Source organism: Pan troglodytes, chromosome 8 (assembly GCF_028858775.2).
Source record: "Pan troglodytes isolate AG18354 chromosome 8, NHGRI_mPanTro3-v2.0_pri, whole genome shotgun sequence".
NCBI classification, from domain to species: Eukaryota; Metazoa; Chordata; class Mammalia; order Primates; family Hominidae; genus Pan; species Pan troglodytes.
This window is the reverse complement of record NC_072406.2, coordinates 140,222,535-140,245,840: the sequence shown is the minus strand read 5'-3', so window position 1 is coordinate 140,245,840 and position 23,306 is coordinate 140,222,535. Positions and strand designations below refer to the sequence as shown.

The window sequence follows — 23,306 nt, the reverse complement described above, 5'->3', positions numbered from 1 at the left end:
CACTGTCATGTAACCTCAGCATCCAGAGCAGAGCCAAATGTGAAGCTCACACCTCGGTCCAGCCTCTGCTGCGGCCGCTGAGTGCTTATAGCAAAGGCAAAAGGTCCATATGCAGGAGGGAAACAGGTCTTGGTTTCTAAGGCACAGACGGGCTCCTTTAGCCTAGAATTCTGGAGGGGAACCTGATCCTGTGAAGTGTTTCTTGAAACTTCGTCTGATTCCTGGAAGAAGCCCAGAGTCTTATTTGAGATGAGACTAGTATGTTGCCACAACGTGCTGGGTGACAGGTGTCGAGGCATCACAGGTGCTGCTTCCTGGAAAGTGCATTAAACAGGCTTCAGAGACACTCTGATAAAGGAACAGAAGGGGCATAGTTATAATAGGAAAGACAAAGGGTTAGTACCCGTGTTTTCAAAAGATTGACAATAAACAAACAAAATAATAATAATAATAAAAGATTGACAATAAACCAACGAGGAAAACTCAGTTGGTGCAATGAGGAAAATGGATGAAACTATGAATGATGCTTCACTGATGAAACACAAATAACCCACGTGTGAAAACATGCTCAACCCAATAGAACTCTGGGACATGCAAATTAACATGAAGTCTGATTTTTTTTTTTTTTTTTTTTTTTTGCCTCTCAGGTGTGCAATGTCCCGGGTGAGTGACTTCTAGGGAGACAGCGCCATCATGCCCTATTGGTGAGTTGGTGCCCGGGAAGGTCCTTTGGAGGTGACAATTTGGTGGTTTCCACTTAAATTTAAAATGTGCCCTTTGACCTAGAAACTTCACTTCTAGGGAATTCTCCCATAGAACTAGTTTGCACGTTAGCAAACATACACACATGCAGGAGTATTCATTATACAGTTGAATTATAGAATTGCAGCACGTGGAAAGAAGTTAATGTCTGTCACGGGGGAGGTGGAGGTGACTCTCCAGACTTTGTTATATTTATACTGTGGAATGCCAAGCAGCCATTAAACAGAAGTAGGAAGCTGTGTACGTGCTGACATGTCCAGGCAGAATGTTGACCAAAGAGGGCCATCTGCAAAACTGCCCATATGTGGCAGATTTAGTCACTTCTAAGACACAGTACTTTCACATATTAACCTCCCTAACATCAGGATTATCACAAACTTGGTGGGATCTTACAGGAATAAATGGCAGTATTTTTGCTTTCTTAGCAGAGCATAAAGTGATTTTGACAATGGTAGTCCTGGATTTGATGATATACCAGGAGTTTGACTGTTGTTCATAAAAGCAAACAATGTATATGTTTCTGTAACTATACAGATTTAAATTGCAGAGTGTTGTCTGTTTGGAGATGTACTCCAAAGTTACCAATGGATTGAGATGGGGAGAGGAATTAGGAAAAGGGCTAAATGCTCTTGGTGTGTTTCTGTTTGGTTTGAATGTTTGTAACAAACATGTCTCCCTATATTGCTGGTATTGCCCCGTCCTTTGAGACGAGGGGCAGTTGGCTCTGTTAGACCCTGGGCCAAGTGGGAGACCAGCTGTGGGCACTGAATGTGGAAGTGGCAATGTGAGCCCTGGCTGGGGCATGGCTGTCTTGGGCCCTGAAGCTGCCCTCCCAGCAACCCAGCAGATGGCCTGAGGGCCCCCTGGGATGAACATTGCTCCCGACTGACACACAGCTGCCACGCCCAATATGCAAGCTGTTAGAGGCCAAGCTTGGGAGCTTGGTGACCACAGCAGATGCCTTGATGTTGTGCGTCACTGTCCCTGGGTGTTCCTCTGATTTTGGCAACAGTAGGCCCACACGTGGGACATGCATGTGCCAGGGAGCTGACAGCCCTGGAACAAACTTTCCACCTGGTGGGCGAGAGCTGTGGGTCAGTGCTGCAGCATCCTGCTCCTTCATGCAGAAGATGTGGGGAGGCCCCTCGCACATCTCTGCAGAGTAGAGTTCCCAGTGTGGTCTCAGTAATGCTCCTCTGAGTGGCTTGCTCAGACACACTAATCGGTGCCACTGGCTACCTGCCTGTCTCTCCTGAGGTCCCTCAGCACTCAGCATCCTATCTGTGTATTTCTGTTGATAGGAGCTGCCTTTGAGGCTGGTCTGGCAAGCGTACTTTTGCAGACCTCAGCTCCTTCAGAGGCGTTGGGCTCAGGCAGGGCTATTTGGGTTCATTGGCCCCTGGTGGAGGCCCAGTTGGTGACTTCCTTTATGCCTCTTCCATACCTCCTTTTCCTTGGATCCCTCTGCCCCTCCCCACTGTGTCCAGCTGTGCCTGCACCTTCATGTATCCAGGTCTGCTTACCCCAGGGGAAGGGCCAAGACCACATCCAGAGCAGAGTGGATGCTGCTTGTCTAGGATGGAACATCGGGACCCACAGACCCACAGAGAGAAACTGGTAACAAAAGGGCCCACAACAGCAAACACCATCTCACAGCAGGCGATTTTTTTTTTTTTTTTTTTTTTTGCAGAGGAATGAAATTAAGAGATTTAAAGACAAAAACACAGGCTGGTAGTCAAAGTAAAGGTTTATCCTCGCATCAGAATGGTTTAAATCTTGCAATTTGCATATACAAAGAGTTCAGCAACATTCACTGGCATTATAATCAGAGCAAGATCAAATTATAAATGTAATCAAAGAAAATATGATAGTTGAAACTGTAATAACATACATACATTATAAAGATTGCACATAAATTAAACACAACTTAGTTAAACAAACAAACAAATATCAGTAATTATACGCTTAAAAGAATAACATGGGGATGTCTCCAAATGCTGAAACACAGGTGTCAGGCTCATTTAAAAAAGTGTTTAAAAACACATAAAAATACCTTTTAAAACACTGGTATGCATTCTTCATTCATATAGCACATGGAGAGAAACCGTAAAGGCAGTCACATAGTGACCAGATCACACACAGATCAGAATGGTCGTCTTCTAATCACTATTTGGCATTTGAACCCAACTGCATGCAACAAAGGAAAATGTGAAAGGAACAACGGTGTCGGCACTGGGCTGTTTGGGGGCTGTTTTGTTATGTACAATGGACTTTCTTTGACTGAAGGAAACGAGATGAACTTTCCAGGTTGCACGGAGAAGATTCTGAGTCCCCCAGGGATTGATTCCCCCAGCGTGAGGTGCTCCAAGGCCCAGGAGATCGTGTGATCTGGGGCCTTGGTAGAGGCCATGAAGCTGTAATGACCTCCCCGCTAAAGGGCGAACGCTGCCCCAGACAGTGGAGGGGAGAGTCCTGCGTCCTGGGGAAAGTGGCTTCTCCTTTGTTCCTGGAATGGAAAAAGTTTGGGAACAGGCAGAACCCCTGCAGCGGACACCTGGGGTTGGTCTAAGGGGACAGGAAAAAAACATGAGCAGGGCCCTTTCCTGAGGGCACCCTGAAAAGGTCTACCTTAAAGGTACTTCTTGATACAAGAGATGCCAGTTAGACCATTAAAGGGCTTCAAGGATTCTGACAGAGGGCTCCTAGACATGAACCAAAGCCTGTGCCCCTCGACTTTGACTTCGAACTCTCAAATAAATGACCAGAGAAACGTCACCTTCGTCGTAGCAAACTGGCTCTTTTTCTAGGGTTCAGGTGCTGAACAGAAGCTTGCTTCCCTCTCTTCTCCTTCAGTCAAACAAAGGCTTTGGGTTTGGAATTTTAATGGTGAAAACAAAAGGGACCTGACGAGCCTCAAAAAGCTCCATTTTCCTCTTCCACCGAGATGCTGAATCATTGTACAGAGAAGGAGGGAGGAGCACGTTCAGCGGGAGAAGGAGGGAGGAGCACGTTCAGCGGGAGAAGGAGGGAGGAGCACGTTCAGCGGGAGAAGGAGGGAGGAGCACGTTCAGCGGTGTGCAGCCCAGGCATGCAGCTGGTGAGGATGGCGGTCGCAAAGTGTGCTTTCGTCCTTCCAGCTGGGCACCAAGTCTTGCCCTTGGATGGGGCTCAGAGCCGTGGAGTGGGCGAGAAGCTTGATTCCCTGTGAGCATCTGTCAGAACAATAATGTGTCCTGGGGTTGCATTTGCACACACTGTTAGTGAATAGGGGACGAACACTGCAACACGAGGGTGCGATCAGTTATCAGTGAAAATGTCGAATAAGGCCTTTATGTAGCTTTTAGAAAACAAAAAAAAGTACCAAAAATGCACGTGTTAAATACTTTTAGTAGTAAGGTAGGCCAGATATTCGTTTATATTGTGCACATCTGCTAGGTACCTAATGGCCATAGAAAGATAACTGCTATAAGATTCAATGTTGGTACATTCACACCCCATTCTTTTTTTTTTTTTTTTCCCATCAGTCAATCTTATCTGGTAATGGGATCATTACTGTTATCCAGTGCCAATGGTCTCAGTAGTATTTCCATTCAAAAATAATTTAGCTTTCAGATTAAGGATTTCTCTTTTTGTTTTATTAAACATTGAAAGGTGGGACTTTAAAAAATGGTATAAATCTAGATTTTAAGGATTCTTTTCTTACAAACTATCTCAGCTTTTTACAAGAAATGTTTAATACCAAAATGCTGCTCAGAAAAGTTAAAGTTTAATTGCCCATGGTTATTCTACTGTTTCTATCCCAATGTGTGCTCCTCTGTACTGCGTGTGTAAGACGCTCAGTTCATCTGAATGTTTGGATGGGAAGTTTTGTGTTGAGCCTCCAGGCATAGCACTGGACCAGCCCAGGCCGCTGTGGCAGAACGGGAGGGAAGAATGGGAGAGGCAGCTGGTTTTTTTCTGAGGGTGGTCTGGGCCAAATGACAGGCAGCTGGACAGCAAATGGTGCTTTGGGGTGTAACTCTGATGGCTGGTTTTGTTGTACCCAAGGCCGTGGGTCAACGGGACCACCCAGCATTTACATCTCTTCTCGTCCAGCCAAGATAGTGTAGACACAGTCTTGATGGTGTAGACACAGCATTTTAAAATATTACTTATAGTCACCAGCTACTCTAGTGTATTTTAGACCTGGATTCAGGTTGTAAAGACTTCTTTGATCTTTAAAATGTAAAGATAAACCACATGGGCCGAAACTGAGAACTTTACAGAAGTCCCCATTTACATTGTACCATCACGAACAGTTTGCCTTCCAAAAATGCTGCTGTTCAGGGTTGTGAATTCACTGTTAGGAAAGTGCATTTTCACCTGACTTCTGAGTCCTCAACTGTTTTCTTAACATGAGCTTTGTGTTAGTATCTTGCAGAGGCACACTCCGCATATTAAGATTACAACATTTAAAGGTGTTGAATATGTGAAATTAAATGATATGAATCTAATGAAAAATTAAGATATTTACTAATATTAGCAGAAATATATATTTTATGGGATATTATTTGACCTTAATACATTATTCCAATTTTTAAAAAGCATATTTAAGATTTAACAACTGTATAGCAGGTGGCCTTTAAGGCATAACAAAATATATACAAAGAAATTAGGGAAGATATTAATGTCAACTATGAAATAAATTAACATGATTTTTACAAAATATACTGACCATTAAATTAAAAAATATTTTAAGGCAGGAATCTTCATTTGAAATTAGCATAATCAGAAAATATATCAATAAAATCTTGTACCACTTTGTAGCAGAATTCATACTGTTCCTGAAAAGACAAACAAGGACACATTAAAATGATATTCCCAAAAATATATTTGATTAATCAGGAGAAATACTCAAAAACAAGACATAAATAAGTGTGACTATTCATTAAAATACCATACACCTTTATGCACATCCTAATTTAGTTTTTAGGCACATGCAGAATTCCAAATAAAGCTGTTTTCCTACGTAGAATGTGTCAGTTAGTGTATTAACATTTCAACTTAGTGTATTTAATGGGCTGAGTAAAATGTCTGTGGCTTTCACATTGAAACTGGAAAACAACTATTTTTGAATTAAAAAAAAAAAAAAAAACCAGGCCAGGTGCAATGGCTCAACGTCTGTAATAAGAGCACTTTGAGAGGCTGAGGCAGGAGGATCACTTGAGCCCAGGAGTTCCAGACCAGCCTGGGCAACATGGTGAAACCCCATCTCTATCAAAAAAGATACAAAAATTAGCTGGGCATAGTGGTGCACACCCATAGTCCCAGCTACTTGGGAAACGGAGAAAGGGGGATTCCTTGAGCCCAGGAGGCAGATTGCAGTGAGCCAAGATTGTGCCACTGCACCACTGCACTCCAGCCTAGGTGACAGAGTGAGACCCTGTCTCAAATAAAATAAAAAAAAAAAGAGAGAGAAAGAGAAAAAAAAAGAGAGAGAAAGAGAAAAAAAATCAGAGTACTAACATTGCCAGATAAATTTCATAAAGCAATCTATAAAAGTTAAATAAAATGCACATCTAGATTATTTTAAAGCCTACATTTACTGTACAAAAGGGACATTGTTTTATATATAGGCTGGTCCTCCCAGACCCCTGGGTGGGATATGTGAGTTTGGGGCTGGGACAGGGGCTTGGAAAGCCAGAGAGGCCAAGAGCTGTCCTCAGCACCTCCCTGCTTCTTTCCAACACATTGGACTTGGGCTCTTCTCAGCACACAGTGAACAAATATCTAAATGCTTTTGGGTGGAAAGATGCCAAACAGCTAGCTTAGCCCTTCCTGAGTCCCGGTCTGGCCAGGATGGGAAGGAGCTGAGTTTTCCAGAGAAGGAAAAGGTGAGCCTGAAACTTTGCTCCTGAATTTGCATGAAGTTGTTGGAAGAGCCAAGACCACATTGTAGGGTCCTCCCTTCTGGCTACTAAGACACACAGCTGATCACCCAGCCTTCAGAAGGAAAGGGAATTGAATTCTTAGAAGGAATTCTCAATAAATATACAGGCTCTCTTTAAAGAGGCAAACAGCTTAAAGCAACATCGACTTTTCCAACTTAAAGCAACATTGACTGAATATCAAAGCTGGCTCAGTCTGGGATGGAAATGGAGACGATCACTAATTACTCTGTTTTCATAGCTAACACAGCAGCTAACTGCTGACCATCCCACGTAGTCTCGAGTACAAGTGATTGGGGCCAGTGATGGATGAAGTGTACTTTGGAGTGTGCTGGGATGATACAAGCCACACCTCAGGTCACAGACAGACATTTCTGGTCAAGCCACAGACTCCAGGAGAACAGATGTACTTGTGGCCTTTGAAATGTCAGTTCCAACCAAAGGCTACCTAGGATGCTGGAAGCAAGTCTTCCCTGAGTGCTCAGCAATTGGAAACTGGTTCTTGGGCCACTGTGCTCACCTGCAGGGCTAAATCAACCTGCATGTCAGCAATCATCTCTTTACTCAATAATATTTTTGTGCCTGTGTTTTTTTTTTGCCAAAATCTCCCTGCCAAATGTTAGATCTGGCAGCATACAGTACTAGTTAAGCCCTTCCCTTCTGGAATCAGATAGAGTTTGAATCTCATTCTGACACTTAATGCCTGAAGATCTCAGGCAGGCCCCTCAACCGTCCTAACTGGAGGCACCTGCAGAATACTCCTTGTGAACAGAAGCAGGCACAAGGGCAAGCAGATGGTGAAGATGAAATGAGAAAGACATCTGTAAGGCACCTGGTTGCACTGCGCCCAATGCCTGATGGTTATTTAGTGACTTGTTGCACTGCGCCCAATGCCTGATGGTTATTTAGTGACTCACTTCTCCCTCATTCGTTTGCTGATTCACCACTTGCTCTGGAGCCCTCGCCACGGGCCAGGCATTGGACTAGACCCTTTACTCTAAAAGTCAGGCTACAAAGTGCTCTGTCAAGCTGTTACCAGGCAAGAGAGCACAGATGACAGCCGCACAACATCTGAGGGCAGCTTCCCAGTCAGGGAGCATGGAGGGGCAAGCTGCGGTCAGGAAGAGCACAGCTGAGACGGGAGGACACCTGGATGACAGATGCTCTCGAAGATAGAATATATTGGCCAGACCAGGCAGATTAATGAGAGCTGTGAGTCCCTAAAAAGACTAGGGGAGCTCTATATGCTGCTGCTGCTTAGAGAGATGGTCTTTGCTGCAGGTCGTTGGGTGTGGATGGACAGACCCGCCCTCAGCTCAGGTGTCCTCGCTCCTGCTGTGCCTTGCTGTGAGGGGGACGTGGAAGGGCCTCCTTCCTGCCTCTCTATGCACAGGGCGCTGCGTGAGCCAGGATTGTCAGCGTGGAGAGTGAGCAGGCAGGGAGGACAGGTGCGAAGTGGGAAGCTTTGGTAAAAAGGATGCATTGTAACAGGCTTTAAAATTGTACTCGCTGGGTTAGCAGCACGAGCCATAGTATTTGGTGAGGAGGAATCGCTTCTGAAAACCAGAAAGCAGGAGTCCTTGAAAGGAAAGAATGTACAGGGAAAAGTACTAAAAGTACTAATACATTAGGGATTCCTGCAGCCCGTGGACGGTATCTTGAGGCTGAGACCCCGCCGGGGAAAACAAGCCACATGGACGAGTATAACATTGAAATGAGGAGGACCAGGATTTTAAATTTCAGTGCTGCTTGTGAACTTGATAAGACTATGTTTTTTAGTGCACACAGGACTCTCGTAGAATAGTTCACTTTGACACAAAAGCTCCTATCCTCAGTGCGTCTCTCCGAGTGGTCTCAGACATTGAAACTGGCGGACAGGCCCCTCCTCCCGGGTCTTGCCCAGAAGACACCCACGTCAGAGACCCAAGGAAGGAGGGCTCTGCAGAGGTTTACTGTGAAACATTGCAGCTGGCTCTTTTCCTTGGGAATTTTACCTTCCCACCTTCCCCATATACTTAAGGTCCTTTAATGAAACATACATCAAATACAACATGAAATAATTCTCCACTCTTCTGGTGACATCCTTATTCAGATTCTTACCAGGGTTTGCACCATATGTGGTCTCTGAAGTCGTAAACTCTTCACAGCTTGAAATACATCTAAAAGTCCCTCGGCTTTTACTCGCTCCAAAATGTTGCTGAGGGCTATGAATGTACCTGTTCGCCCAGCTCCGGCACTGCAGAGAAAAAGCGCTTAATGCAGATCATCCGACTTGCACTTGGGGATGAGAAATGGAGAGCTGACAGCCAACCCCTGCATATCAGCACTGAGGCAACAATCGCTGAAAATGATCTTAGTTTGACTGAATTTTTTTTTGATCATTTGTATGTAGCGTAACTTCTGAGCAAGATTTAGCAAATGTAAAATTCCTAAAACACCTCCCTAATTACAGTAGACCGATATTTTATAAAGTGAGACAGGACCAGTGACAAGTTTTTAAGCAAGTGTCACCATTTCCCCTCTTTCTTGTGTAGGGCAATGGTTCTCAAAGTGTGGTCCCTGGACCAGCAGCACAGTTGGCACCTGGGAACTTGTCAGAAATGCAAACCCTCCCAGTTCAGGTCTAGGAAGGAGGTAATCTTGGCATACCCTCTCCTTACTGTGCCAGGGGTGTCTTCTGAAACAGGTGATGCTGAAAGGGAGGGGCAGTTTCAGGACATTCACAACCAGGAACAGTCAACTGACACTTCCCAGCAAGGCCGATTTGAGTCATCTCCATTTACCATGGTCATTTGCTGATAAACCCCACAAGAGCAGAGCCCAGGCCCTCGTAGGAGAGCCCAGGTGTACTGGGCTGGAGGAGGTGGGGTGGACCGGCCTCTTCCAGCAGGCCTTCTGGAGATGCCTGGCTGCCCTCTGTGCTCCATAATCTCACATGTGGGCTTATTCCAAGGCTCCTGTCCTGCCGCAATGATCGGCCCCGCATCTGCGTTCTCACAGGTGGGATCTTGTTCACCTCTGCATCTCCAGTGCCCTATGGAACTCATTTCAAGTTTATCCTAAATGATTTCTTGGAAGGCACCAGGAAAACCAAAAACCGAGGTGTGTGCTCCACCTACTGGCCAGGCCAGGAGTGCACCCCGGCGGGGTCCAGGCAGGGAGAGAGCTCTGCCAGCTATAAGGGGTGGGACAGTGGGTGGGGGTGAAAGGCAGTCACAGAGAGTGGGCGCCACCAGTGTGAGACAAGCCATAGAACTGCAGTTTCAGGAGCACATTAGCACCACCCAAGGATAGAAACACCCCAAGCTCCTGCTTGGAAGAACCTTGCCGGGTGTCGAGGTCCCTGCCAGCAGAAGTGTGCAGCAGGATCAGAACTACAGAGGCACAGAAGGCAGGCAAGTGGGTGGCCGGTGGGCTTGACCAGATTTGCGTATCTGCCCCTGGGCGTGCTGTGTTTCACGCCTTCACCTGCGGACTAAGCATGTCCCACGTGCCCAGGGTGTCCCTCTGCCTTTGGGCCTGACTTGGGAGCCAGGCTGAGGCTGCAGGACCAGCATGGCTACAATCCCAGTTGGGACTCCTCATATGGCCAGGAATCCCAGCCCATGGGAGAGGGCGGGTGTAGGCACAGCAGCCCAGTCAGGCAGTCTCTCAAAACCCACCCAGGAACTTGAAGTCCAGGAGTGTGTTCCTCCGAGCCCTGCCTGGCAATTTTTTGATGACTTCAAAAGCACATGGAAATGTGTGTTTGAGTGGTTTCCCAACTCCACCCTCTGAAGTGCATTCTGCATGTATGTTAAGATGACACATATGCATCTTATGTATGATACGATGACATGTATGTACTTAAGTGAAGTCGTGTGTGCATGTGTGTAAGGAGAGGTAGAGAGGAGACTCTAGGGAATACCATGGCCAGGGGCAGCGACCAGTCTCTGCTGCCCACAGCTGCGGGTACTGGGGGCGTGCAGCCTGTGTCCACCCCACCTGGAGGGCTTCGGGCTGGGGGCTCACCTGCAGTGCACGGTGATGGGGTGGTTGCCTGTCTGCTGCTGCTGCTTCTGCACGGCTGCGATGAGGTCAATCATGCCTTTGCCCTCGGCGGGAATCCCGATCTCAGGCCAGCCGTGGAAGTGAAACTGGCGCACTACTCGGACCTGCTCCTCCTGGCGGGCCTGGGGCTGCAGGGAGGAGAGGGGGTCTCAGCGTCGCCTGCCTGCCGGGGAACAGGCCCCAGCCCCATCTGCCCTCTCAGGGATTGGCCAAGGCTGGGAGCCCTCCCTGAGCCTTCTGTGCTGCCAACATCCCCACCGAGGCAGCCTGAAGGAGAAGGCTGAAACCTGCTTGCCCTAAAGAAGGAGGCAGGTGGCTGGCTGTGCTTCCTTCTGCAAGGGGGAGCGAGCCGTCCAGAGGACATCCCCTGGATCCCTGTGAGGACCGCCCAACCCCTACGGGATCCTTGGCAGCTCTGCTGGAGAGAAGGGAATCACTTTCTCAAGAAACCAGGGCCCTGCATTTCCCTTCAGAGCTCAAATGAGCAGCATCTGAGTCTGGTGGCCGGGGTGGCTCTGTGGCTGGCATGGAGGAGACAGTGGCAGGTGCATTACGTGATACTGACTGTTTGGAGCTCAGCATCAAGTCCTCTGTGCAAGTGAGTCATCCTACCTATGGCTGACCCCGAGTTCTCATTCTTTGCCAAGGAGAGAGGATGAGCAGAACCAAGGACCCAGTGGAAATGGGGACAGTTGGGGGGCTCTGAGAAGGCACCTGGAGGAGGGCCCCAGAGAGGCCCCTGTGGCTTCATTAGTCCCCTTTGTTCTTCCTCCCCCAGCTAATGGCGAATATAATTCTCCCGAGAGATAAATGGGAGGTAGGCGGCCAGGGAGATGGGAATTGTACAGGAGGCCTGCCACTGTCTCTGAAACCCATTGGCCATTCATAGCCAATGGGACTAGGTGAAGGAACAGGACAGGTGCAGGGCCACATTCTGGTTCAATGACAAGCAGAACCCAGAGGGAGGGCGTGGTTCACTAAATTCACAAGCGTTTAAAGAGCTACTTCAACAATACCTGATTGAGAGTGACCAGAAAGTCTCGTATACTGATGGCTTCTGAAAGGGTATCATTCTTTATCTCAATCGTTATTTCTCCATGAGTAACTGAGCCCTCAGTTGGCCAATACTGGTAGCATTTATCCTTAGGGGATAAAATAAAAATTTAAGTCTGGTAATAAATAATTTGCTGCTGGAGATTTTGAGTTTATAACGCAGAATTGTTCTCAAACCAGTTAATGTATTTCATCTGACCAAAAAAAATAACATAGGAATATGAATATAAATGCCTATTAATGCTTGTTGACCCAGGGAACAGAACAGAGTCTAGAAACAGACACATATATATATGAAACCTTAACATATGGCATACAGGAGAGATTCTTCAATATGTGGGGCTGGAAAAATTGGTTTTCTACCTGGGGAAAATGAAATTGGATCCCTGACTCATTCCCTACCAGGGTTGATGTGAGTGCCCCCAGTTCTTCCTAGAACTGGGCAGTGTACACCCTGCACTTCCACATGTCGTGGCCTTGAACCTTAATAAAAATACACCCAGATGGATTAAGGTTTAAGGTAAAAAACAAAACTGTGAAACTCTTGGAAGAAGAAATATCTTTTCACTTTGAGGTACACAAGGATTACTAGACAACAGCCCAAACAGCTAACCAATCACGATGCAACAATTTGAAACATTGGATTACAGTAACGTTCACTTCTCTTCATCAACAAACATCATTAAAAGAGTGAAAAGACAGGCCACAGATTGCAATAAGATGTTTGCAATACATAAAACCAATAAAGAATTAGTATCAAGATTACGTAAAGAGCTCCTATAAATCAATAAGAAAGGACAAACAATAGAAAAATCAGTGAAAGGCAGGAACAGGCATTTGACACAAGAGGAAATATGTCATCCACAAATATATGAAGTGATGGGGTTGACCTTGGAATCAGAATGATGCAAATCAGAGCCACAAAAAGATAGTATTTACACAATAATTACACAATGAATGATATTTTGTTAATTTTCAATTAACAATAATTAGGACACCTTAAGAATACCATACTAGGTATGTAGATGAATGATATCTCTTATACATTGTTGATGTCCACTTTGGAAAGCAATTAGGAATTATCTTGCAAATTCAAACTTTCACATACTCTTCAATGAAGCATTTTGGCTCTTTGATACATCTTAGTCCTAGTGCAACATAAAACATGTACAAGAATATACAGGTAGGGAGAACACACGGACACAGGGAGGGGAACAACACACACTGGGGCCAGTTGGAGGGTGGAGGGTGAGGGGAGGGAGAGCATTAGGACAAATAGCTAATGCATACAGGGCTTAAAACCTAGATGATGGGTTGACAGGTGCAGCAAACTACCATGCACATGTATACCTATGTAACAAAACTATACATTCTGCACTTGTCTCCAGAACTTAAAGTTTTAAAAAAAGAATGTACAGGTAGCACTGTTTGTAAAACAACGAAATGAAACCAACTCAAGTGCCCATGACAGGAGAAAGAATACCTGAGCTAATGCAGGATATAGTTTGTGCAGTGGAATATAATGAAATAATGATGACGAATGAACCACAGCATAAGCATCAACATAGAATATCAAAAGCACAATTTCGAGTGGAAGAAGCAAGTCTCAGAAGACAACATGCTGTAATGATGCTCTTTCTATAAAGTTCAAACACAAGTAAAACTAAACAACAGTCTCTGTAGGCATAAACAGATGTGATTTTAAAAGACTTTTTAAAAAAGCAAAGAACATATCCACTAGGTTGGCTTTAATTAAAAAGACAACGACAATGTTGGTGAGGATGTGGAGAAATTAGAACCTTATATATTGCTGGTGGGAATGTAAAATGGGGCAGCTACTGAGGAAAACAGTCTGGCAGGTCCTCAAAAATGTTAAACAGTAAGTTTATGACATAGAGTTATGACGTGACCTAGCAATTCCGCTCCTAGTATATACACTCCTAGGCGTATACCCAAGGGAAGTGAAAAAGCATGTCCATACAAAAACTACTACCTGAATGTTCAAGAAACTTTTTTTTTTTTTTTTTTTTTTTTGAGACGGAGTCTTGTTCTGTCCCCCAGGCTGGAGTGCAATGGCGCGATCTCAGCTCAATGCAACCTCTGCCTCCCAGGTTCAAGCGATTCTCCCTGCCTCAGCCTCCCAAGTAGCTGGGATTGCAGGTTCCTGCCACCATGCCCAGCTAATTTTTGTATTTTTAGTAGAGACGGGGTTTCGCCATGTTGGCCAGGCTGGCCGTGAACTCCTGACCTCAGGTGATCTGCCCACCTTGGACTCCCAAAGGGCTGGGATTACAGGTGTGAGCAACCGCACCCAGCCAAGCAGCATTATTTATAATAGCTCCAAAGTGGAAGCAACCTAAATGTCCATCAACTGATGAATGGATATGCAGAATGTAGTATATCCACACAAGCGAATACTATTTGCCAGTAAAAAATAATGATTTACTGATTCATGCTACAACATAGATGAACCTTGAAAGCATGATGCTAAGTGAAAGAACCCAATCACAGAAGACCACATACTGTATGATTCCATTTATAATAATGTCCAGAATAGACAAACCCATAGTCAGGAAGCAGATTAGTGGTTGCCAGGGGTTAGGGGAAGGAAGGAATGGGGAGTGACTGTTAACGGTACGAGGTTTCCTTTTGGGTTGATGAAAATGATCACAAATTAGATAGTGGTGATGGTTGCACAACTTTGTGAATATACAACAATTCACTGAATTGTACCCTTTAAAAAGATGAATTGCATGAATTATAGGTGAATTATATCACAATAAAGCTGTTCCTTTTTAGAGCAAAGAAATAAAAACACAAATACACAGCAGTAGTTATGTCTTGGGGGAGAACCCAGATAGATGTACATTGTTGGTAAACCTTGGGTTTACTGTTGTCTTCAGGTCTTGAAAAAAGTCAATAAATGTCTTTTTCTTCAACAGGTTATGATCTTGGCCAATACCAAATGGCAGAATTTCAGGGCAGGTTAAATAACATGTAGGCTAAGGATAAAGGGCAGCGGGTAGCTATGGTTAAACCTCACTCCCAAAAAGGGAAAGGGTGAAATGAAACCTTTTTCATTTCCAATCTCTCTCCTTCCCTAGTGGTCCTGGCTTGGTCTCGCCCATGTGTTTGCAGCGATGGCAGGTGGGACATTTGTAATGAACGGGGACAGTGCCTCAGGTGCACAGGCTGCCCCTGGAGGGACCGGGCTGGGCGGCACTCCTCACCTGCTCTCTCTCCTGCACCTCCGTCAGCATCACGATAGTGTGGGATTTCCATTCCCAGATCATCCTCCAGAAGTCCTCAACCGTGTGTGCCAGTGGCCCCTGGGTGGCGATGAAATAGTCCTTCTGTCGGTAGCCCTTCAAATGGAGGCGCAGAGGTTAGAGTCTGACTTCCTTCCATCCTGGCTCCATTACCTGCTCCCTAAGTTTAGGACAGCCTAAGGCCTAATGAGGAAAACTCTTTCATCCTCCACGGTCTGCACCAGACCCCAGCTGGCACGAGCACTCAGGCACACACCTGACAAGCAGGCCAAGAATTTCGCTTATCTGAAACCATAACGGCCACCGTCAGCCCCTGAGGTCATCAACAAATGGGTATTATGAACTGGTAGTTGCCTGTGGCCACCTGAACAGCACCTGGTGGCTTAGATTCTAACATGTTTCTGTGTGTTTCAGCTAGATCAGCATGGAGCCCACCGGATTCTGGTACAATTTTCTCATCTGCAAATGGCAATATGAACACACACTTGGCTGCCATTCCCCCTTTTGCCCTTCTTCTGCGAACTCCACTGTGCAAGAAGACAGCCTCTGTGTGCCCTGAACACATAATTGTATTGTCCACATGGGTACACATTGCAGAAATCACACAAGAGAAAGTGCACAGAGGCAATGGATATATAATTGGTGTGTAACAGATATGTAAAAGAAAAATAACTATATATTAAAAGCAGAATGAAAAAAGAGCCAATCACTTAGCAGCGAGTCTATGTCCTTCTATTTCCAAAGTCCACTTTTTTTTTTTTTTTTTTGAGAGGGGGTCTCGCTCTCGCTCTGTTGCCCAGGCTGGAGTACAGTGGTGTAATCTCAGCTCACTGCAACCTCAGCCTCCCGGATTCAAGCAATTCTCCTGCCTCAGCTTCCCGAGTAGCTGGGATTACAGACACCTGCCATCACACCCAGCTAATTTTTGTATTTTTAGTAGAGACGGGTTTTGCCATATTGGCCAGGCTAGTTTCAAACTCCTGACCCCAAGTGATCTGCCCGCCTTAGCTTCCCAAAGTGTTGGGATTACAGGTGTGAGCCATCGTGCCTTGCCACTTTTTTTTTAAGCAAGTAATTCTGCTAACAAAAATGGCTGAGTTTCTGGAAACATGTCAATTCTTTCTCATTGTGAAAACAAGCTAATCAAGTCTGTGGTCACATGTGAAGGAAACACATCTGCATAAACACAACCCAGGCCAGCATACGTACATCTATGAAGGATGCGTTGATGTAGTCTGTGTATTCTTGACCCCTTTTCATGGAAAGGATCACTCGGTTGAAGTCATCTGCAAAGCATTATCTTCCTTTAGTTATTACAAAAAGGGTCCCACCTTGCTAACTTTAATCTATTGCTACAAGCTTGCAAAATATAGATCCTATTAATAAAATCACTAGGTAAAGCCAACTCTTTGGAAAGTTTACATTATGAGAGACGATAATTAAAGTGGCTCAGGGGTATTTTTCTTTTTGAAGGAAAACTCTGAAAACAACCCAATTATCATTTTCATTTTTCAGGAATCGATATAATACATACCAAAATACAAGCACTAAAAATATTGCACTGAAGGAGTAAATGGAATGTGGCCAGGCAAGCAATCTAAGGTGGCCAGCAGGACACCGGGACCCCAGAAAACCAGGGGCCAGAGTCTGAAGATGGCAGGGCCCCGGGGAGCTCTACTCGCCTGCAGTGCTCGGGGAGACCCTGCTGCAGCAGGCCTGCTCACAGCTGTTTCCAGATGGTGTTTGTTGAGCTGTGACTCCGTCGAGGACACGTCTATAATGAGGCACACCCTCCTCCCAAGCGGGGCATCTCCCACCTCCCTCCCTAGTTCCTCGGATCCCTGTGGAGTCTGCTTTTGGGCTGGGTTTCTCAAGTTTCTCTTTTTCCCACTTGGTGAGCCTCCCGACTCCCACTCCCCTGCCCACTGCGTGTGGCCCTGTCTTCTTGCCAGCTTTGCCTCCACTCCTCCCACACCTGCCAGGTCCTCCTTCCCTCTCCCATGACCTGGGTGGCAGACCAGTGTCCTGACTCTACCCTGGGCCCATTTCTTGTCCTCCTCAAGGCCACAGCCTTTTCCTAGGTGGTCTCAGCTGAGTTCACCTGCATGGCCTCGGCTGGGTGGCTCAGGCCCCTCTGTGTAAGGGGGAGGCGGGCCTCTGCCCAGGCTTGGGGAGACAAGGAATCCCAAGTCGTGCCTGCCGCAAATCTCCAGCTTCTGTGAAGCCCTCCCCTGAAATCAGCCTCGGCTGCCCTCCCGCACCTGCAAGCTCATATCCCAAGCAGCTTGCCTGAGACCCATGCAGGACTGTCTGGGTCAGCTGGTGCTTCACAGGTGTCTTTTCTACCTGACATTTGGTACAGCACACAGGAGCCCTTAGCCTGAGGCCAGAGGACACCCTGCTTTTGACCCTGGTGCACAGGGGTAAGCGGTCAATGGCTTCTCCAGGATGAAAGCCTCCGGCACCAGCCCCGCCCCAGCCCTGCCCAAGCCACGCCACGGGTGCCTTACACGGGATGATCTGGATGACCCTGGCCTTCTTCATGTTTGCCGGCAAGTTGCCCGTCCTCATGTTCTCCTTCATGATCCGGACATTTGTCAATTTCTGCAGCAGAGAAGGATATAATGACACAGTTAAACCTCTGACACTCCTGAGCACATTGCTCAGCCGAGGACTAGTGCTGCTGGCAAGGACGCCTGCTCAAAGGAAACCACTCTCCAACCCAGGAAGCCTCCTTAGCATTGGGAAATAGAAATGTGTGCCCAGCAGGGCTGCTATGAGGCTCTGAAAGCCACCTGATCCTTCTTCCCTTGTAAATCACGGCTCAAGTATTGCCCCTGCTTTTTCTGAGGTCAGTTAAGGGGCAAGTGATTGAAAGAGGCTTCCTTTAAATGGTCACCTGTTTTCCTCGTGCCCTTGGCTGCTTATACCAGGATGGAGAGGAGGGTCAGCTGTACTCACCCTGAACTCCTCCTCCAGCCCGATCTTGTCGAAGTGGGTGGTGGTGCCGCGCATGGTCTGCAGGTGCTTCTCCAGGGAGGACACATCCAGCTCTGTGTCCCCGTAGAGGTAGTACTCGAGTAAGGCTTGGTAGATGAACGTGTACTGCATCTGCAGAGAGGCCAGGGGTGCCCACACCCTCAACTCTGCCCTGCAGTCTTGGCCCACGTGGAGCTTGGCAGACCAAAGGGGGCGGCTCTCTTCTTTTTCTCTTTTTGCCAACACAAGGAGGTGTGGGGCAAGAGTCAGAGTACCGGCCACGGATAATGACCATTTATGCCCTTGAGTAAGGAGAACGGTAGCAGCAGAGCCTCACATTGGTGAGCACGCCACGCGCTGTGTACATGCACCGTGTGGGGGAGTAGGATTGCCCCATCTCACATGAGGATACGAGGGAAAGATGAGGACGAGGGAGTCCCTGAGGTCCCACGCGTGGGCAGGGAAGGCTATGGGGAGGGAAGCCAGGCCAGGCCCAGGCTGGTTGCCACATGCCCATCAGAGCCAGGGCCCTGCACACCTGTGTGGCGAAGCCATCAGGTTTGCTTTGGGAAGCTAGACCAGGGCAAGAGGAAGGCATGACTCACATCCGTTTGAACCATCTGAGGGCGCTGATTACGGATTCGAGACACAAATTCAAACACATCCACCTTCTGCTCCGCGTGCATCATGGCCATCATGGCATCGATCACAATGAAGGTGCCCGTCCGGCCCACGCCCGCGCTTTGGGGAAAGAGAAAGATGCTGCGTCGTGAGTCACACTCCTCCCGAAGTAAATGAAAGGCCCCGAAGGGGCCTGCGCACCCAGGTCACTGGATGCAACTTTTTTTTTTTTGGTTAATTAGGAGCAGAGCCACAGTGCGGCCACCAGAGGGAGCTGTGGTCTCAGTAAAGTGATCTCAGGCCGGTCCTCTGATAGCCACCGACACTCTACTAAGAGGCACATTAACAGCTGGTGCAGTAAGCCTCGGATTAGGCTGTGCGGAGAATTTTTCTCACTTACCAAACAGTGTCTTCTTCTTATATGTGTGATTGGCATCCTAGATCTGTCCCCCTGGGAGCAGAGGGACCTCAGATCAACTATGCAACAGCTCTGGTATCCGGCCTCCCTCTCTGTCAAACTGGGCAAACCAAGTCATCTGACTCGGGGCATTAAGTGAGGTGGCATCTGTCAGATTACTGTTATCTGACCCTGCAAATTCCTCCCAGTATGAGCTACACTGGAGGGTGGGTGGGGTGGGGTCCAGCCTCTGCTTGGCCCCAGCAAGCGAGTGTTGCTCAGACTTGGGGAAAGCCCGTTCTTCGGGGGTTCCTGGACGGCTTCTCCTGAAAACCTGCATGACAGGTGCAGAGCGTCTGCATCACTGCGTGCAGGTGGCTTTTGTCCCTGGCAGTGCTGCGATACTCAGAATGAACCTGTCTGTAACAGATGGAAACTTAGTATCTAATCAAAGTGATACCCTGGTGAGGCCAATCACTGCCAGGAACAAGTGGGGCTCTCTGTGGACAGGGGGTTGTGGGGTGGCCTTGGCTGTACATTTGAGTAATTCTTCATGTTGTGCAAAGCCCACCCAGATGCCAGTCACAGGCTCCGCCGAGGCTGTCCTTCCCATCACAGGTGAGGAAACCGAGGCTGAAGTGGCAGCTGGCGAGGGGCAGCCTGGTCCTCGGACCCTGGTCTCCAGGACAGCGTGGTCTGGAAGACTCTGCTGTGGGGGCCTGTCTGAGCATGGTGTGCTCTTCCATAACGACTTGTGTGTTGTTGGGGGGCTTCCTGTAGAAACCAGGGGGCTTTCTCTGGTTTCCATCTTGGTTCCCAGAGGTGACTTGGGATTCCCGGGGAGAGGTGAGGGCGGCCAAGCAGACCTGCCCAGAACTCCATTCCCACCATCAACCGGAGCCTCCTGGCTTTGGTGGGTTTTATTGACTGGGATGAAGAGGGGGCTCTCTGAACATTCTCCTGTAGGGTTCTTGGGGCCTGGCTCAGTCACTGACATTTGTGTTCACATCAGCCCTGCCCAAACCTCTGCCCACCCTGATATTGGTCCCCTGGCATTGCCCATGAGGATGAGTCATCCCACTGTGGCCTGCCCTTGAGGGTCCCGCCCCGTGGCCCCCACAGCGTACCTACAGTGGACCACGATGGGCCCAGCGTGCACGGGGTTGAGCGTCTTTACTTTCTTGAGGAACTTCAGCATCCCAATGGGGGTAAAAGGCACTCCGAAGTCGGGCCAGCTGGTGAAGTGCAGCTGTGAGACCAGCCTGGGGGCTTTGCAGCCGTCGGGGAGCTGCTGCGGGGGACGCGGGGAGACAAGAGTGGGTGAAACAATCCTCCCCCTGCTCCCCCAGCATCTCATTCTGAGGACGCCGCCGTGGGCTCCCCTGTGCTGGGGCTGCATAGGGGAGGGGCCCATCTACAGAGGGCCTGCCTGAGCCAGACAGCCTAGACCTTACCCCTGCCGACTCTGAACATGTGCTGCTTTTGGGGCCACAGAACAGGGCCCGCAGCAACCGTCTATGCCCAGGTCAGGCAGGGCCCAAGCAGCCAGACACATCCCCAAAGTTGGTCTGTGCGCTCACAGACCCCCGTGCAAGCAGGGCGGCCATGGCCCATCTTGCCTGGACAGTCCCACCTCAGGCCTGTGGTGCTGAGTAATCACCAACAGCACATCCTTCCTTGTGCAAAGCTGTCTTACATTTGGGAGGACAGATGATGCAGTCGGCCTGCTCTTTGGAGTCTCCCAGACCTGCCCTCAGAGCCTCTCTCAGCTTTTGGACCCAGAGCCCATGAGTTTAATTCCCTTGCCCAGATCACGGACGGTGATACACAGTGTATTTGGAAGTAGATATGTGTGCATGTGTGTGCACATGTATGCATGTGTATGTGTGCACATGTGCGCATGTATGTGTGGGTGAATGTGTGTGTGCGCACGTGTGAATGTGCACATGTATGCATATGTGTGCACGTGTGTGGGTGTGTGTGCATGTGTGCACCCATGTGCGTGTATGTGCACATGTGTGAATGTGTGTGCAGGTGTGCACATGTGTATGTGTGAATGTGTGTGGATGTATGTGTGTGAATGTGCGTGTGTGGTTGTATGTGTGTGCACGTGTGAATGTGCATGTGTGCATCTGTGTGCGTGTGTGGGTGCATGTGTGTGCACATGTGTGCATGTGCATGAATGTGTGTGCATGTGTGCATGTGTGTGCATGTGAATGTGTGTGGGTGTATTGCACATGTGTGAATGTGTGCATGTGTGCATGTGAGTGGGGGTGTGTGTGCACATGTGTGAATGTGTGAATGTGCATGCATTGTACAGTTGTGTACGTGTGTGTGTGCATGTGTGTGCCTGTGTGTGGGTGTACGTGTGCATGTGCATGCATGTGTGTGGGAGTATGTGTGTGCATGTGTGTGCCTGTGTGTGGGTATGTGTACGTGTGTGCCTGTGTGTGGGTGTGTGTGCATGTGTATGCCTGTGTGTAGGTGTGTGTGCATCTGTGTGCCTGTGTGTGGGAGTATGTGTGTGCGTGTGCATGTGGGTGCCTGTGTGCGCCTGTGTGCACATTTCTGGGAGAGATGCGAGCAGGGGATAGGATAAGAATAATCAGCTCATCCTTTTCCTTTTTTGCTGTGGCTTCTTGGAACCTCAGACACTTATTTTGTGACCTAATTATGCCAATCACTCTATCTTTAAATCCTGACAAAATGGTCTTCTGTCTTTTCTCTATGGTTTTAAACTTTCTTCTATATCTTGATTTCATCTGTTTTGCATACACATATTTTTACTGATCTCTCTCTTAAACCTTTTGGGGTGGTGGAACTAGCAGAACCCAAGTGTGGAAAATAACGACGAGGTTTCAGACAGAATTCGGAAAGTGTTAGAAAAAAACCCCACCTCCCAGTCAGTGTGTGAAATGTCACTGTGCTACTGAGGGAGGACCTCACCCCCAGACCCCTCCAATGACTGGTCTTCCTCCTGGAGAGGCCCAGAGGAGTCACTAGGAATTAGGAGCCCCCAGCACTGCCTGCAGACCCTTGTGCACCGGCCTCTGGTGTCTTGGCCCTCTTGCATGTCTGCCTATCACAGCCTGGCCACTGCACCCTCTCAGCCAGGGCTGCGACAGTGCCGGGCTGGGAGCAAAGCACTTCATAAATGCAGAAGGGTGTTAACTCTGGGCATGATGCTCTCTGAAAATGATCTTTCTGGAAGGGCAGCAACTAGAGATGCTTACTGGCTGTATGCAGAACTTCCGGATGGTGTAGTCGACCAAAACCACGCAGTCCTCCACGCACACCCGGATGTTTCCATAGGTCCAGCAGCCTTGGTCGGGCCAGTACTGATGGCACTTTTCCTGCACGGAACAATTTAATAGAAGCAAATAGATCTGTGGGTGCAATGCATCATGACATCCCCCCACCCAACTACAGAAGGCCTCACACACACCAGCTGGAGTCACACAGCTCCCACAGCTGAGAAACAAGTTCACGTGTGCCGACCTCTTGAATGGGGAAACTGAGGCTGCATAACTGGTGAACAGCAGCCTTGAAACTATGACTAGGATGCCCCAAGGCTTTCTGATGTAGACAGCAACAATGTCTCATTTCTTCATTCATTCGCGAATCCCATACATTTTATTAACTGACCATCAACCAGTTATGCTGAGCCTGTAGCCTTCAGAGCTGGGCACCTAACTCCAAATGACCCTCAGGCCAGAGGGCAAGGACGGTGCTCCCCCCGAGACATTTCCCACTGGATTCAGCAATTTGTGTTTTTCCTGCTCAGTTCGCTAAGGACAAGGTTAATTTGCACCACTGCCAGTCTGCCGTTCAAGAGTGATGAACCTATGATTGGTCTAATGATCTTCATTTTTCTCTAGCAGGGACGAGGCTGCCGTGGAGTCTGCAGAAGAGGGTGCATTGCTACAGACAGGCCCATTTCTTTACCTTCCCGACCTCTGAAGCAAGAATGACCCAAAATACACGTTCCAGGAGCCCTTTCATTTTGCAGCACCGCCCGCAGCACCTGCCCGGTGGTGTCCTCCGTCACTTCGCGAGTGAATGAGGACCCACCTCAAGGGGGAAAAGATCTACTTCATCTGCCAGAGAAACATCTCTGGAATGGAACAAGCCTGACAGTAGTCAGAGAGTATATCCAGGGAATGGCCCCTGCGCAGCACAGCTCGTGGTCAAGCCTCCAGGATTAACAGTCTTATGAAACAAACAGCATCTGGTATTTAGTAGAGAGCA

The 23,306-nt window shown here is 48.0% G+C and overlaps 1 protein-coding gene across 14 annotated transcripts in view; it reads right to left on the bottom strand.

The window, feature by feature from the left end:
* Positions 1-2,491: 2,491 nt before the first annotated feature.
* The window catches only part of PTPRE (protein tyrosine phosphatase receptor type E), a 179,429-nt gene continuing 158,614 nt past the window's right edge, over positions 2,492-23,306 (bottom strand). For 6 of the 14 annotated variants that reach the window (XM_063782267.1, XM_054660000.2, XM_063782268.1 and 3 more), the window contains 12 exons: positions 22,292-22,411; positions 20,186-20,349; positions 18,646-18,781; positions 18,023-18,172; positions 17,572-17,665; positions 16,271-16,347; positions 15,023-15,157; positions 11,756-11,881; positions 10,701-10,867; positions 8,790-8,925; positions 5,477-5,585; positions 2,492-4,099 (listed from right to left, as the gene is read on the bottom strand). In XM_063782267.1, coding sequence (XP_063638337.1) covers positions 5,511-5,585; positions 8,790-8,925; positions 10,701-10,867; positions 11,756-11,881; positions 15,023-15,157; positions 16,271-16,347; positions 17,572-17,665; positions 18,023-18,172; positions 18,646-18,781; positions 20,186-20,349; positions 22,292-22,411 — 1,380 coding nt within the window. In that variant the 3' untranslated portion in view covers positions 2,492-4,099; positions 5,477-5,510. Of the gene's footprint in view, positions 4,100-4,375; positions 5,586-8,789; positions 8,926-10,700; positions 10,868-11,755; positions 11,882-15,022; positions 15,158-16,270; positions 16,348-17,571; positions 17,666-18,022; positions 18,173-18,645; positions 18,782-20,185; positions 20,350-22,291; positions 22,412-23,306 lie in introns of those variants that run through there. The other 8 variants (XM_063782263.1, XM_063782266.1, XM_063782272.1 and 5 more) reach the window with 3 other exon arrangements.